General features: G+C 41.3%; 1 protein-coding gene across 1 annotated transcript in view; it reads left to right on the plus strand.

Annotated features, from left to right (window-relative positions):
• The first annotated feature begins 595 nt into the window (after positions 1 to 595).
• PKP2 (plakophilin 2) overlaps positions 596 to 14,262 on the plus strand; it is an 80,139-nt gene continuing 66,472 nt past the window's right edge. Inside the window, exons 1-3 of the mRNA XM_006268639.4 lie at positions 596 to 833; positions 9,899 to 10,011; positions 11,135 to 11,838. Of these exons, the coding sequence (XP_006268701.3) occupies positions 662 to 833; positions 9,899 to 10,011; positions 11,135 to 11,838 (989 nt within the window). The 5' untranslated portion in view covers positions 596 to 661. The remainder of the gene's footprint in view (positions 834 to 9,898; positions 10,012 to 11,134; positions 11,839 to 14,262) is intronic.

The following is a 14,262-nucleotide window of genomic DNA, read 5'->3' on the forward strand; positions in this document are numbered from 1 at the left end:
ACATTTGAATGGGGACGCCACCTCGCATTGCGACCTGGGTGGAGCGGGCAACTCTGCTTTCCTTTCAAAACGGCTTTTCCTACTCGTGGCAGGCGAGGTTCTTGGAGCCATGTCTTTTATGAGAGTCGCTGGGGGGAAAACAAGTTTATAGTACACTTTTTTCCCAGCCACTCTCAGAAAAGATAGCGCCAAGAACCTCCCCTGCCACGAGTAAGAAAAGCCGTTTTGGAAACGAAAGCAGAGTTGACCGCTCCACCCAAACCGCGGTGCGACGTGCCGACCCTTCCCAAACGTTTAGGGGGAAAAAACCGCTTCGAAACGAGGAGGACACCAGCTCCCGCCGCCACCCGAGCGGGAAGGCAGCGGGCGGCACTGGCCGTCCGGGCCGGGCAGCAGCCGCGGGGCGGGGCGGGGCGGGGCGGGGCTATGCCGGGGGGGGCGGGGCGGGGCGGGGCGGGGCTGTGCCCCGGGGTAGGCGGGGCCGAAGCTGGGGGGGAGCTATCCGGGGGGGGCGGGGCTGTGCCCCGGGGGGGGGGCCGGGGCTATGTGGGGGGGCGGGGCTGGGCGCTGCCCCAGGGCTACCTGCGCGGCAGAGCCGGCCGGGGCCCGAGTCGTGCGGCCCCGAGCTGAAGCGGCGGCGGGCGGCCCCGCGGGAGGGAGGATGGCGGGGCCCGAGCCGGGCTACATCCGCACGGTGCTGGGCGCGGGGCCGCTGGACAGCTCCACGCTGGCGCTGCCGTCCGAGGCCAGGCTGAGGCGGGCGGGTGGGGAGGACAAGGCGCTGCGCATCCAGCGGCAGGTCCAGCAGACGCTGGCCCGGCGGAGCTCCCCGGGTGAGTGCCCGGCCCTTGTGCCCCTCCCCGTGCCCACTCCCCAGCGCTGCCGGGCACGTGGGTCCTGAGCCTGCCTGGCTGGTGGGAGCCCCTAGTGCTTCGTGCTGTGCGGCAGGGCAGTCCTGGGCGCCACGCACCGCGCAGCGCACCGCTCCCCCCCTCCGAAGGGCACCCCAGCGCCTGCGAACCCAACCCCGTGCTGCCCACTTCCCACGCCCGAGAGTAAACCCAGTGCCAGGGGTGGGCATGGATCTGCCAGCCCATTGAAACAGGGACTGCAGGGCTGGTCCAGCCATTAGGGAAACGAGGTGGTCACCTAGGGCACCAAAATTTGGGTGGTGCCAAAATGATACGCAGGACAAAATAACAGGAACATCATTCTAAATGACAGCCCTGGCTAGCTACGGCTCCACCTTGGTCTAAGACCTGTGGTTGGGGAAGGGGAGAAAGACCTCTGAAAAGGTCTCTGAGGTTCTAGAAGTTCATTGTAGACTTCATATTTTCGTCTGTGTTGGAAGTGGTGGGGGCACCGAGGTACACGGTTCACCTAGGGCACCAGTTACCCTTGGGCCCACCCTGGGAGAGCGGGTACCAGCCTTCCCATTCCCGGGGTCTCTTTCCTCCGTTCTTTTCTTTCTTCGCCTCTGTGAGCTGTTAGCCCTAGGCGTGACGTGAGCTTCTGTTGGTTTTCCCCTTGCTTTCAAGCATGAGTGTGTAGCCCTATAAATGGGAGGGAGGGTTGGTTTTGTTTTCCATCAAAGAGGCTTCAAAGTGCCAGTCTGAGTTGAAAGACATTGGGGTTTATGTGCTTAAATCCTTCTTGAAGATCTTGAACTTTAGTTTTTTGGGGGGAGCAGAGAGGGGGTGTTAACATAGTTTCATAGTTGTTAGGGGCTGGAAGCGACCTTACAGCTCATCGGGTCCAGCCCCCTGCACTTAGGCAGGAAAGGCTGCTGGGGTCAGATGACCCCAACAAGATGAACATCAAGACTTTTTGAAGATTGCCAGGGTGGATGACTGTACCACCTCTCAGCTATTTTCTTTTTTGGTTAATATAATATCACTTCCATCCTCTATCTTAGCACCTGTAAGCTTTGCAGGGACCTTGAAGAAATGACTTTGACATGTATCTGATGGGACCTGTCCCCTTATTACAATATTTTACCAAAAAAGTCTTCCCACACATGACTTTTTTTTATTTCAATGCTCTTGTTTTCTTCCCCATTTGATTAAATGAACTACATGCTTCACACTTCGCCACTTCATCTCCTTTTGCTTTAATGGGGTGACTTCTGGTTTACAATCGTTAGAGAGCAGTCTGGCTTCTTTCCCACTATTTTCAGTGTGATTGTTAAAGGTCTTGTTTGCCTAGCTAGTCCTGTTTGTTAAAGAAAGAAGGAAGGAAATAAAGAAAGCGATAGTTTGCTTTGTTTTCTGGCCCCAGATATAAAAATCAAGCAAACAAAAGAGAGGCTTAGCAAAACACGCATGGGGAAGAAGCAAAAAAGAAATATAGAACAATAATTCTATTCAAGACTAGTATTAACATTACACAGTGATGTGCAGAGACCGCCATGGGCAAAAGTAATTGATCCGTGTCTTTACAAACTTTTAGAGTGAAGCCCAAATCCTTCAAAGGATCTGTGTAGCAGTACCCTTGCCTCCACCTAGATTTGGTTGCATCCTGTGAGGTGTTGAGAGCTTCATGTGAACTGCTGAGAAAGTACCTTCAGCTTGCCACTGCTTCAGCTTGAGTAGTATAAAGAGGATGGGTATGGGGCTGTGCTTTTAAAGACATTGAAAAGCTGAAGTTGCAATGCTCAATAATCAAAAAAGCTGCTTCAATTGTATTTTTCTATGTAAAAATATAAATGACCTGGCTTAGAATATGCCGTTGCTTGGTTGTTGCTAGGAGTTGTATGTCTACATGGAAATAGCCACATTATATTTGTATAAGAAAATGAATGGTTGGTCCAGCACCCAGCTAAAATATTAGTGACCAAAAATTAATAGGATACAGCCACAGTCCTACAAAAAAAAATTCTATGGAGAGCACCCATCTACCCTGGTTTTTCTGAGTTTCACAGTCAGGTATGTGGTAGTTGTAGGCGGCATGTCAGTTCTATTTCCAAATATTGTGTGTGCTTGCAATACATATATAAAAAAAACCTTCCAACCATTTGTGAAAGTTGTGTTGTTTGTTATATTTAAATGCATTTTTTTCTGATAATGGAGACAAGATGTTTGAAAAATGCAGCGTAAGGTAATAAATGAGGGGATGTGGTGGCTTGAGGCAACGCCTGCATCAACAATACATAAAGAACTATGAAAGTCAAATTCTTCTAGCTTTTTCTAGCTCCTTGGGTATTTACACTCATGATGGGTGTGGGCTTGGGATGGTTTTGTTTTGCTGCTGCCTTTTTCTTCCCCCCACTAAAGTTCAAGTACTTTAGACATTTTACATTTTTAAGATGCCAGTAACTTTAAAAAGTAAGTTTCAAAAACAAGGATAGTAGATAAAATGCCTGTGAGCTGTGCACTGGTTATACAAATAAGGACTTTGCACCTAGTTAGATCCTCTTTTAGACTTCTTTGTTATATGTATATGCACTTGTGTTTATCACATCTCTGTTGGTTATTTCATCTCTATCAGTTATTTCAACCCTGAAGCTCAGAAAGACCAAAACGAAGTGGAATTTGCTTCATTGTTGGGGTTTTGTTTTTTGTCTGTTTGTTTTTTTGGTCTGTTTTTCTTTTCTGGGTTCTTTTTTGTTTTTAGTTTTTTTGTTTTGGGCAGGGGGGGGTGTTAACTAAATAAGCCCTGTCCAAAGGCTTGCTCAATGTTTGCCTAAAGTTTGCATGACATTTCAATCTTCATGTTGTATTTTATTTAGAGATGCTACTCTTTTAAGTGGAGAAAAATACCCATTTCCTTTAATTACATTATCTTTCAGATTTTGATACTACTGGCTAAATTAATCAAGGGCCTGATCCTAAACCTTCTGAAGTCCCAGGGAACATGAACAAAAAAAGTATCAGTTCCCTTTGGCATAAAAGCCCAGTCTGTAAACACTTCAGACCTAGTTCAGCAAGATAAGCACATACCTAACTGATATACTCATGTACTTAAAATTAGGAAAGCATGTAAGCACTGGGTCCCATAGGACTAAAATGGTACAATGGTATATACTGTACTGGGGGGCAATCCTTATGCTCTATGCACCTGTAAGTTCTACTCTATGCCATAGGAGAAATATACAAATATATAGCATCAAACAGTGCAACTTTTTTTAAAGGATCAAATGAATGGCACCAGCATAGCCTTAAAGGCTTACATAGGAAGGAAAGAATGGATTTTTTTCTCTGCTTTTGATGTTTCGTGATTCATATGCTTATCCTGAAAGGTTTGGTTTTGTAGAGGGAAGTGGGGAAGGAAGGTTTTGTTCTTTTTTTTTTTTTTTTTTACATTAGAAATTTAGGCCCATTTTAAAATTTGTGCTCTTTGTTCTTTGAGAGAATGTAGCTAATCTTGAAGTGAGAATTCTCTCAATTGCTAAAGGATTAAAACAAGGAGCTGCTTCAGTTCCTTTGTTAATAGACATACATAGTCAGTGGAGAATAATTTTCATTGTTAAATGATTATGTAGATATTTATTATTATTTGCCAAGACATTAAGTGGCATGTTTCAAGCTGTTGTGTAGTCAGTTGCTATATATTTATAGGTTAAATGCTTGGATTTGTTTTTTTTGACAAAAACTTAAAACATTCCAGTGAAATTTCTGAATGTCTCTATACCTATCTGGTTCTACTTGAAGACTGGGATGTTGTAGTTAATGGTGTCAAAAATATTACACAGTAGTAAGCCTGGAGTTCTCCTCAGTTTGTGTGTGTAACTTAACAGTATTGGTTATTCCATGTGCACTTTGAGCATTTTGCTCTTTTTTTTGCTATTTTGGATCTCTGGTGTCTTCATCAGCCTTTCAATTCTGTATCTGGTGTATTTCAGTATTACCTTTGGGCTTGTCTGCCCTTCTTTACACCTATTCAATTCCAAAGAGTGATGTGATTGCACAGTCTCCCAGTATATCTTTTTTTTAAAAAGCCTTGGGTGTTGCTGTCTGTGTACATATTTACACTGTATGAGTCAGATTTTTTTTTCTTTTTGAATTATAGACCTATATCTTTTCCTAATGGACAGTTTTGGATGTACACCTGTAAGGCAGTTAAGAATTAGAGAATCAAATATTTCCCTTACATTTCTCTTTTCTATATAGTTCATGCTTTGTTTTTAGCTGATTTTGTCTTGTCCAGTTTTGAAGGTCTAAATGTCTGTAGAAGTTAGATCAGGTTCAGTAGGACAGACAGAACATTTAATTTTCCTGTTAAATCCTCCTAGTGAAAGGCATTTAGATAAAAGGAGCATTTGCTGAAGAGTGCCATCTTTTGTTCCTGTCCTCGTTGTTATTTTTTTTGCTACTGCTTCCTAAAGAATTAAGCAGGGTGGGGGAGGGTCCTTTTAAATTATTGGAAATGTAATGTATGGCCTAGATCTGCATTGGCAGGGAGATGGACAGGATACTGTCTCTAGGTTCTATGATTCTTTGGCATTCCAGTATAATTTGGCAAAAGTTCAGTTGTATTGGTGTTTCTTGAGTGCTGGAATGTGAAAAAGACAGAAGAAAAAAGGAAGGCAGGAACCCAAAACTTTCAAAGAGGCTTTTTCACCAACCTTGAGCAAGAATAAGGAACAGGAATTCATGATGTGAAAAATCAAGACCCATGGTAGGATCATGGCCCAAGATGGCTTGTTCATATACTAATATCTGCAGGACTTCTTGATTCCTTCTTGATTGTAACTTGTCCAAAGACAGGTAAAAATACTTTACAAAGCCTCAGAAGTGAGAAGTGACCACATACCAGATTTGAACTATCTAGTGTCTGAATTGCTTTACATAAAGAATGTCTGTCCTATTCATCTTTTGTGCAGTCACAGGGGCACCAGATTTGCCTTATTATCATTGTATTTTTAGGATATAGGTTAATTGACTTGACAGATACAAGCAAGGCACCATGGCCCATGGTTATTGGTTATTTATTGGGAGAAATTAAGTACATATGCGTTTTGAGACACGTAAATAATCCTAGTCACATGCCCAAGGAAGCAAGGAGGGATGCTCGAGAAATACTCTCCAAAGATATCTACAATAGTCCGCTCAGCCTCTTTAGGACTCCTCCCACACATCTTATTTGCCATTTTTTCCAGTGTTATCACAACTCTTGCAATGTTGGTGGTTTGTTACTTTTCTTCCCCAAAGACTCAGTTGTTGGAGTCTTGGAAATTACATCATTTTGTTGCTGTTCTTAACAACAACAGCCTCCACAAGAGGAGGCTGAGAGGGGATCTGGTGGCTGTCTACAAACTGGCCAAGGGAGACCAGCAGGCAATGGGAGAGTCCCTGTTCCCCGGAGCACTACCAGGAGTAACAAGGAACAACGGCATAAGCTGACAGAGAGCAGATTCAGGCTGGATATCAGGAGGCAGTACTTCACAGTCAGGGCGGCTAGGATCTGGAACCAACTTCCAAGGGAAGCGGTCCTCGCTTCTACCCTGGCGGTCTTTAAGAGGAGGCTAGATAGACACCTTGCTGGGGTCGTCTGACCCTAGCATTCTTTCCTGCCTGTGGCAGGGGGTCGGACTTGATGATCTGCTCAGGTCCCTTCCAACCCTACCAACTATGAAACTATGAAACCAACATATAAAACCTAAGATTAAATTTCTACCTTTCTTTGTTGCAGACAAAAGACTGAAAACATTAACCCTAAAGGAAAACAAGAAGTCTCTAGACCTTATTTTTAAAAAGCCCACTGCTTTTAGGAGGGGAGTGACCAAAGCTCCAGCGCTGGGTGCTGTCCTTTGGGGAGGGGACACAAAAATAGCAGCCGCTGCACTATCACCACACCTTCTGCCAATGCTGCACAGGGTGCTCAAGCATCTAGTTACGCCAGTGGGTTTTAAACTCGTTTTTCTTTTCAGCTGTTTTTTAAGCTGATTGAATTAGAACTAACTCATAATTTTTGTCTCCCTGAGGCTGACGAAACTGCAACATTTGAGACAAAGCATATAGCCCCAGACAGCACAGAACCCAGAGAAAAGAAGGCAGATGCAATACCTCCTTCAAGGGAGACAACCCAAGCGTAAATCAGGTCTCCTCTTGTGAGCCAAATAACTGTGCAATGTTTAAGTTAGCCCCTCTTCCTTTAAAACACTAATTTTTGACACAAGTAGGTGGATCATTTTCTTACAAGCCACACTTTGTTTTGCACATATCTAAGGGAGAAATGCCATCAGCATTGTTTACTGGTGTTGTAAAAACAACAAGTAGATACTATGAATGTAATGTGAAATTCCACAACCTGATGACTATCCTGTGTTTGCTGCTGAAAAAAAATGTTTTGTTTGCTGAAGCATAGTTTAACAAGACAGCTGAAGGTTAAACCACTTGGCTGGTAAAAGTCTAAAAGCTTCTGTTTACCAAAAAATCTCTAAATGTTGCAATTTCTGATCAACAATATTTTGGTTATGCAAAGGCTGTGCAAAAGCCTGACACTTATACTAGTTTAGTTAATGAGGATCTATGGGGATCATTGTTGTTTTATTATTTGTTGTGTACAGACAGTGGATTCAGAGCAGCCCAAAACGTGCAGGAGGCTTGGGCCTTGTTCAAGGACTTTTATGTTCTAACTAGATAAGTAATAGACAACAATATAAGCTGGAATTTCAAAGGTCCCGGGGAAATTTGATACCCAGCACTCATTGAAAGTCAAAGTGAGCTGGACACCCAGATCCCTTCAGCCTCTCCTAAAATTCCAATCATAAAGCACGAAACAAACAAGAAATGGAGTAATGATACTGGAGGAGTTGCTTCAAGAAGGATTTTTAAGCAATAAATAAATAACTGGACTTCTTTGGGAGGTGTGTTAGTCCTGTGAGGTTTCAAAAAACTTGTGTAATTTTGAAAGAGACAGATTATTATACTACATTTTAGTACTACTTGGCACTCAGGACAGCACTGCTGTGTGATCTAAAAATAAATCAAATAAAGTGCATGAACGTTTGGGCTTTCTTATGGCACTACTTATTCAAGTTCTTAGGTAACCCTTGGCTAAGAAAAAGACCCTTACACTTATGTCAAAAAGAAATGATCACATGCCTGCTGTGACCAGCCTACATGTTGCCATTCCAGGGACACAAAGTTGTCAGTCAAGTAAGCCTTGTTTATGGGGGTTTTGCCAGAACAAAGCAACTGAAGCCTCTAATTGAATTCGCCCAATTGGCTTTACACTCTGCTTTTCAGCATGCACAAGTTCGAACTGAAAATCCTTAATAATTCTTCTTTAAAGCTAATTCAGTGTTCTTGGTCTGTCATGTTCTTGCCAAGTCCCAACCATAAAATAATTACCAAGGTCAGATTTGAAAAGCTATTTAGGTGCCTAAGGATACCTATCGTACCTAAGCAAGTTAGGTGCCTAACTCCCACTGAAAGCCAATGGCTGTTAAATACATGCTCACTTAGATGTTCTTGTACACCCTACCCTTATCTACGTATTTGGCATGTTACTGCCTTTGCAAATGTAGCCCCTAGAGTTTGAGATGGAGACTTTTGGCTGACATAGCCATGTCATGTTTTAGGTTGGTTTTGCCTAGCATCTAGAATAGTCTTTGCCATTTGAATCAAAGTAATGTTACCATTGAGTTCTTCAAGATTCTCCTTTGCTAAACACTGTTTTTGCATCTACATGAATTATTGCATAACATGCTAACCCAATTATGACTGCTAGAGCAACTTTTCTTGAGCTTTTGACTTTTGCTTTACCTTTCATAGAAGTATTTTGTATGTTTTACATGCATGTGGAGGTACTCACAGGTATGGGATCCCTTTGAGCAGGGATTTCAGTAGAATCCATTACAAGGTCATTCATTTTCTTTTCAATCAAGGAACTTTAAGAAACATGAAATTAATTAAAGGATAACAACTGGGAAATTCCTTTTAATTAAGAGAGAAATCAGATTGTAACCCAAGAATCACAAGAGATAACACTATTTTTCCTTCAGTGCTAGTCCTTGGAAAGAGACAGAGAAATGTGTACAGCATGCCTCCCACACTTTCTATAGGATTATGAAACCTTTCAGATATGGATTGGAAGTGTCATTAACCTCCTTTCCTTTCTCAGGGTTGTATGCCATATGTCTTCATAATCCATAGATTTTGCTCATGGTCTTTTAGTGCACTCCGGGTGCAGCATTCAAGGGATTAACAAAGCATTGCCTGCTTCAGGATGTTAACAGGAGGTTAGAGCCCAAAGAAACAATCATCAACAGCTGAGTTAAGAAACTATTAAGTACCAATTCTACAGACACGATGTGCTGGTATTTTCACGATCAAAATTGTAGCTGCAGTATTTTAACAAATGATAGCATGCACATATAAATAAATATATTTTGTCATTAACACTTTGCATTGCATCTGTACTTTTCTTACATCTGTGCTCTGCTTGCATATTTTGTGTGTTGACTTCAGGCCCTGTTTTTAACTCCATGTGTATCTTGAGAGTGACTATAATAGAAAGCAATACCTATGTAAGATTGAACATGTTCTTTTAAGTATCCATTCATTGCCATAAGCTCTGTATGTATATGACTCTGTTACTTAATTTAAAAAATCATCATACTATAAAATATTTCTAAATATATTAGTTGCTGTATCAAAATATGTTTTGTGGAATAGTTGTATTGGCTTCCATTCATAAGACAGCTAAAATATATACTGCTTTATAAAAATGCACAACTACACAATTGAAAAAAATGACCCATTGCCATCAGAAAGCCTTGCTTATCCACAATATGAATGTAATATATTGAATTCCTGATACTTTTCAATTTTCTACTATTTAATCTCCATGTACCAGTATCATAGACTGACCATACGTGTCACCATAAATTGTCCTTTTACAACAAAACAGTGTTTATTAAGTTCATACTTACATTGCTCTTTTTCAATTACAGGTAGTCTTCATCGAACCACCAGTGTTCCAGAGTATGTTTATAAACTAGGCATGACTGAAAGTGATTTTGTGTCAAGACCTTCATACGGAGGCACATATTATCAATCTGACAGGGTGAGGAAAATGAAGGGAAAAAAACAGAAATGACTTGCAACTGTTATAAGTGAGGCCAGTCATAAGTCTAAATACTTCATCTTAAAAAATTGGGGAAAGTGAGGAGAAAAGCAAAAATAAAAAATATTGAAAGTTTGAAAAGTGTGGCCCAGGAAAAAATGTTTAAAGGAATTGAGTTTGTGTAAGATACAAAAGAGAAACAAGTAGAGAGGGGCATAATAACAGTCTTCTGGTTAAAAGAAAAAAAAAGCTATTATCCACTGGTAATGGAAAGAGCAGAAAGTGGCTCAATTTGCTGTAAAGGAAATTGAAGTTGGATACTAAGAAAAACTTTCTGTTTGGGTGCTGAAACTCTGGACCAGATTTCCATAATGAAGCTGTGAAATCTATCTCTGGAAATTAGTAGGAACAGGTTTTACAAGCATCTTTCCAGGTGTACTTGAGCAGTGACAGGACACAATGGTGTGCCATCAGAAATGAACAGGCGTGCTGCGGAATTTTGCTGCAGCTAGGAGCTACAATGACCTCATAAATATGGGGATGAGGAACACCTCAACAGGTGTGCCACAGAAAATTGTTAACAATATAAGCATGCCTTGGGCTGGAAAAAGTTGGGAAACACTGCTCTAGAGGTTCCTCTTAGTCCTGTGTTGCTATATTTCTATTAACAACATCACAGAATATGCTTTTCTCTGACCTAGCCAACATTTTTCATTTTTTGCAGGGTCTTGAAGGCATAGATAGACATTTAACTGCAGATGTAAATGTTGCTTCAAAAACTCAAGCCTAAACTGAGATGCCAAGCAGTGTAGGAACCCCTTTGAATATACAGGTCATAGTGACTTACTAACTCAAAGTACAGTTTCAGGTATTAGAGATGTAAGTAGAATCTGATGTCCTGACTTTCAGTCCCTGGCTAATGACTAGAAAATACTCCCTCTTAGTTTCACTGGGAAGTCACAAAAGTGTAATAAAACCCATTTTCATCCATACTTCTAGTGGAAATCACAGTTTATTGACCTGCTCAAATAGAAATTAGCAACCTTGTTTTTGTTGTTATTGTGAAACCAAAGTGCTATCTTCTTTGTGACTTTTGTTATTTTTTTGCATCTTTTTTGTGCAGGCAGGCTCACCAACTACTTTTACAAATGGCTGGGGGAATAAATCCTTACAATATAATGTTTTCACAACAGTAGAAGAGAGGTCTCAAAGGCAGCCTCTAAAGAGATTAGAGATTTGTCCCCAGAGTAGCCCCGAGAAGATGGTATTTGTGCACAATGATTTCTATTACAACAGAGGGAATCAGTCTGGATTCACTCAAAGGCATGGAGATAATAGGAGGTCCAATGTTGTTGTTCCACCAAGATACGCTCGCTCTGACATCATGAGTTACAGTAAGGAGGCTTCTATAAGCAGAGGACATACTTATCCAAGACAATTCTATATAGGGCCCATTAATAACACAGTCTTTGACAGTGTCCCTACTAGCCCTACTGCACCTTTGTACCAACAAGATGGGAACAGTCGCAGTATGACCAACGTCTTGGAGAAAGAGAACTACTTGACCTTGGGTAGTGCCATGGGACAAGTCAGATCAAATATTGCATCCCAAATTGCATCTCAGACCAGGCCATCCTTGAGGTCCAGCTGGCACCAAAGCACAGCCAGAAGCACACAAACCATAAGAGAAGTTTCCAAGCCAACTTCAGTGACAAGTGGCGCTGCAGAGACTGACAGGAGGAGGATGGCAATGACAGCTGCTATGGCGGCAGCAGGAACCGGGCTCTTACAGACGGAAAGAGTAGCCACTGCTGGATCTCAACTAGGGTAAGTAAGCCTGAGCCTAATTCTCCTCAAGTTTACAGCAAGAAATCAGAAGCTTTCATATGGATTCTGCACCCTTGTGTTTTCCAGCTGAATAGAAAGAATAGGTGTACCTCTGGGCAATAGCTCATAAGTAAGTGCAGAGCTTGAAGGTTGGGGTTAGAAATGTGGCATTTGCACCAAATTGTTTGCAATCTAGCTTATGTTACAATAATATATTGATAGGCTTTGTACCAATGAATAGACCAGATCAGTTCAACTCTGGTTTCTCTTAGAGTTTGTCAGAAACGTTCTGATGAAATACTTTGTTATTAGAACATACTAGTTCATTAAAAGAAAAGTTTCTTAGAAACACTTTGATTTAGTGAAATTTGTATGAAAAAACAGACTGGGTTTCCTGAGTACCTTACCTTGCAACCCAGACCAGGAGGGACTGGTTCATGGCAGTCCCCAGCATATGGACTGCTATGGTTCTGGGAGTCGTGTGGCTTCACAACTCTTTATCAGGCAGCCTGAAAAACCTAAGAACCTTGGCTCAATCTTTGCTCAGCAGGAAAGAGCCTGGAAGACCAGGAACCTGAATGCAGCCGTGACTTCTAGCCTCCCAGTTCCATAGCAACAACTCTCAGAGCTTTTAGCCTCCTCCATTTGCAGAGGGTGACTCCCTCACCCCTGGAGAAATTCCCCAGGTTGCCCTGACTTCTAAAACTTTAAACAGGTTTCTCAGTATTTAGATTTTTTTTCCAAATGGAAAAGTTTTCTGAATTTCCTTTCCACAGGAAATTTCAAAATTTTTAGTCTGTGTTCCAATTTTGAAATGTTGGACTATCCCTCAAAATGGAAATTCTGAATTTCAGCCAGCTCTGATTCCTATGATTGCTCAGAATGAACTATTGAATAAACAGAAAGTGTTATTTGTACAGTTTGTCCTTTTTTACTTCTTATTTGCATACATGTTATTCATGTCATTTAGTAGCAAATGATACTTGTTTTGTGATAGCAAAGACTGTTGCTAGGGAATTTTCCTGTTTCTACAATCACGTAACCTTTGGACTCCTTCTCCCCCACTCCCCCAAACTGTTTTTTGGCTTGCTTGCCTTTATGTTTACAACCTCACTTGATGGAGTCTTGCTACAGGACTTGACCATTTTTCCATGTACAGCCAGTGTTCAGACATTATAATATGCAGTACTAGAGCAGAAGATAGAAAGGTGGCAGAGACTAACAGTTCAAATTTGAACTGTACTCTGAAAATGTATCGTATGTCTCTCTAAGAGTTCTGCATTTACCCAAGGAATAAAAGCCTATATAGAACAGGATAGCTTGTATTAGAGGCTAGAGAAGACTTGATATAAAACACAAGGTAAATTAACATCTAGACAAGCAAACTGTCGTTAAATACTCAAGAAGGGATTGGCTACATTGGCTTGTATGAAATAAGATTTGTAGATGTATTATTCTGTTCAAGCACCTTAAAACAAATTCTGCCTCCTAGACATGTTTAGTCTTTGTTTGCAATTCACCGTGGTCCATAATCACATAGTTAGTCTGCTTGTGCCCACTGCACAGCTTAAAGTTGAATTGAGTGTTTAAAAGACTTTGCTTTGTTTCACCACTGTAAGTCCTCAGTAACTTTGCTGAAGTTGAGTCAATTCACTGTCAGCCTAAAACTGAATTGTTATGAAGTTATATCAATAGAAGAGAATGTTATTTGGCCCTGCAGATGCTTTTTTGTAACAGTAATCTCCACAAATAGAAGATTTAGAAAAGGATTTCTCTTGGAGTAAATGCTGGAGTATTAATTGCTTTGAACCAAATCCTCCAATCCTCCATCAGTTTCTAATGACTCCTTATAGTTAGACCCTACACAAATTATGCCAGTGTGAGCAGAATTAGGATTTGGGCCTTATTTCTGTAAAATAAAGTAAGCAAAATTCTGGCCCCATTGATGTCTATTGCAAAACTCTCTGACTTCAGTGGGTCCAGGATTTTACCCAAACTGGAGTTCCCTTCCCCAAAACCTCTCTCTGACATGTAAGTAAAAACTGCAGCTTTTGGCCACATAAGAAAAGCTCACAGTGATTATTGTTCAGCTATGAAAAAGAGAATATTTAAAAATTTAAGGTTTCAGTTCTGCTTGTAGTGAGGTCAAGGTTTACTCCTTCCTTTTTTGATTGCAAGGTTGTAGAATGTTATACCCACAGTGATAGTCAATAAAATCCGGTTTCAAGTCATTTGATTTTTCAAGTGGCATGTAAGTTTGTATTCAGTTCTCAACTTGTGTCCCTTAACAATCAAGACAATATAAAATAATTATACATGTTAAGTGAATTGACAAATAGTAGACTATATCTGCATAGAATTTAAATTGCGTACAAATGCATTTTAAAACTAATACCAGTAAGGCAATGCACAAGAATCTTTCTC

The sequence above is a fragment of the Alligator mississippiensis genome, chromosome 4 (assembly GCF_030867095.1).
Source record: "Alligator mississippiensis isolate rAllMis1 chromosome 4, rAllMis1, whole genome shotgun sequence".
In the NCBI taxonomy this organism is placed as follows: domain Eukaryota; kingdom Metazoa; phylum Chordata; order Crocodylia; family Alligatoridae; genus Alligator; species Alligator mississippiensis.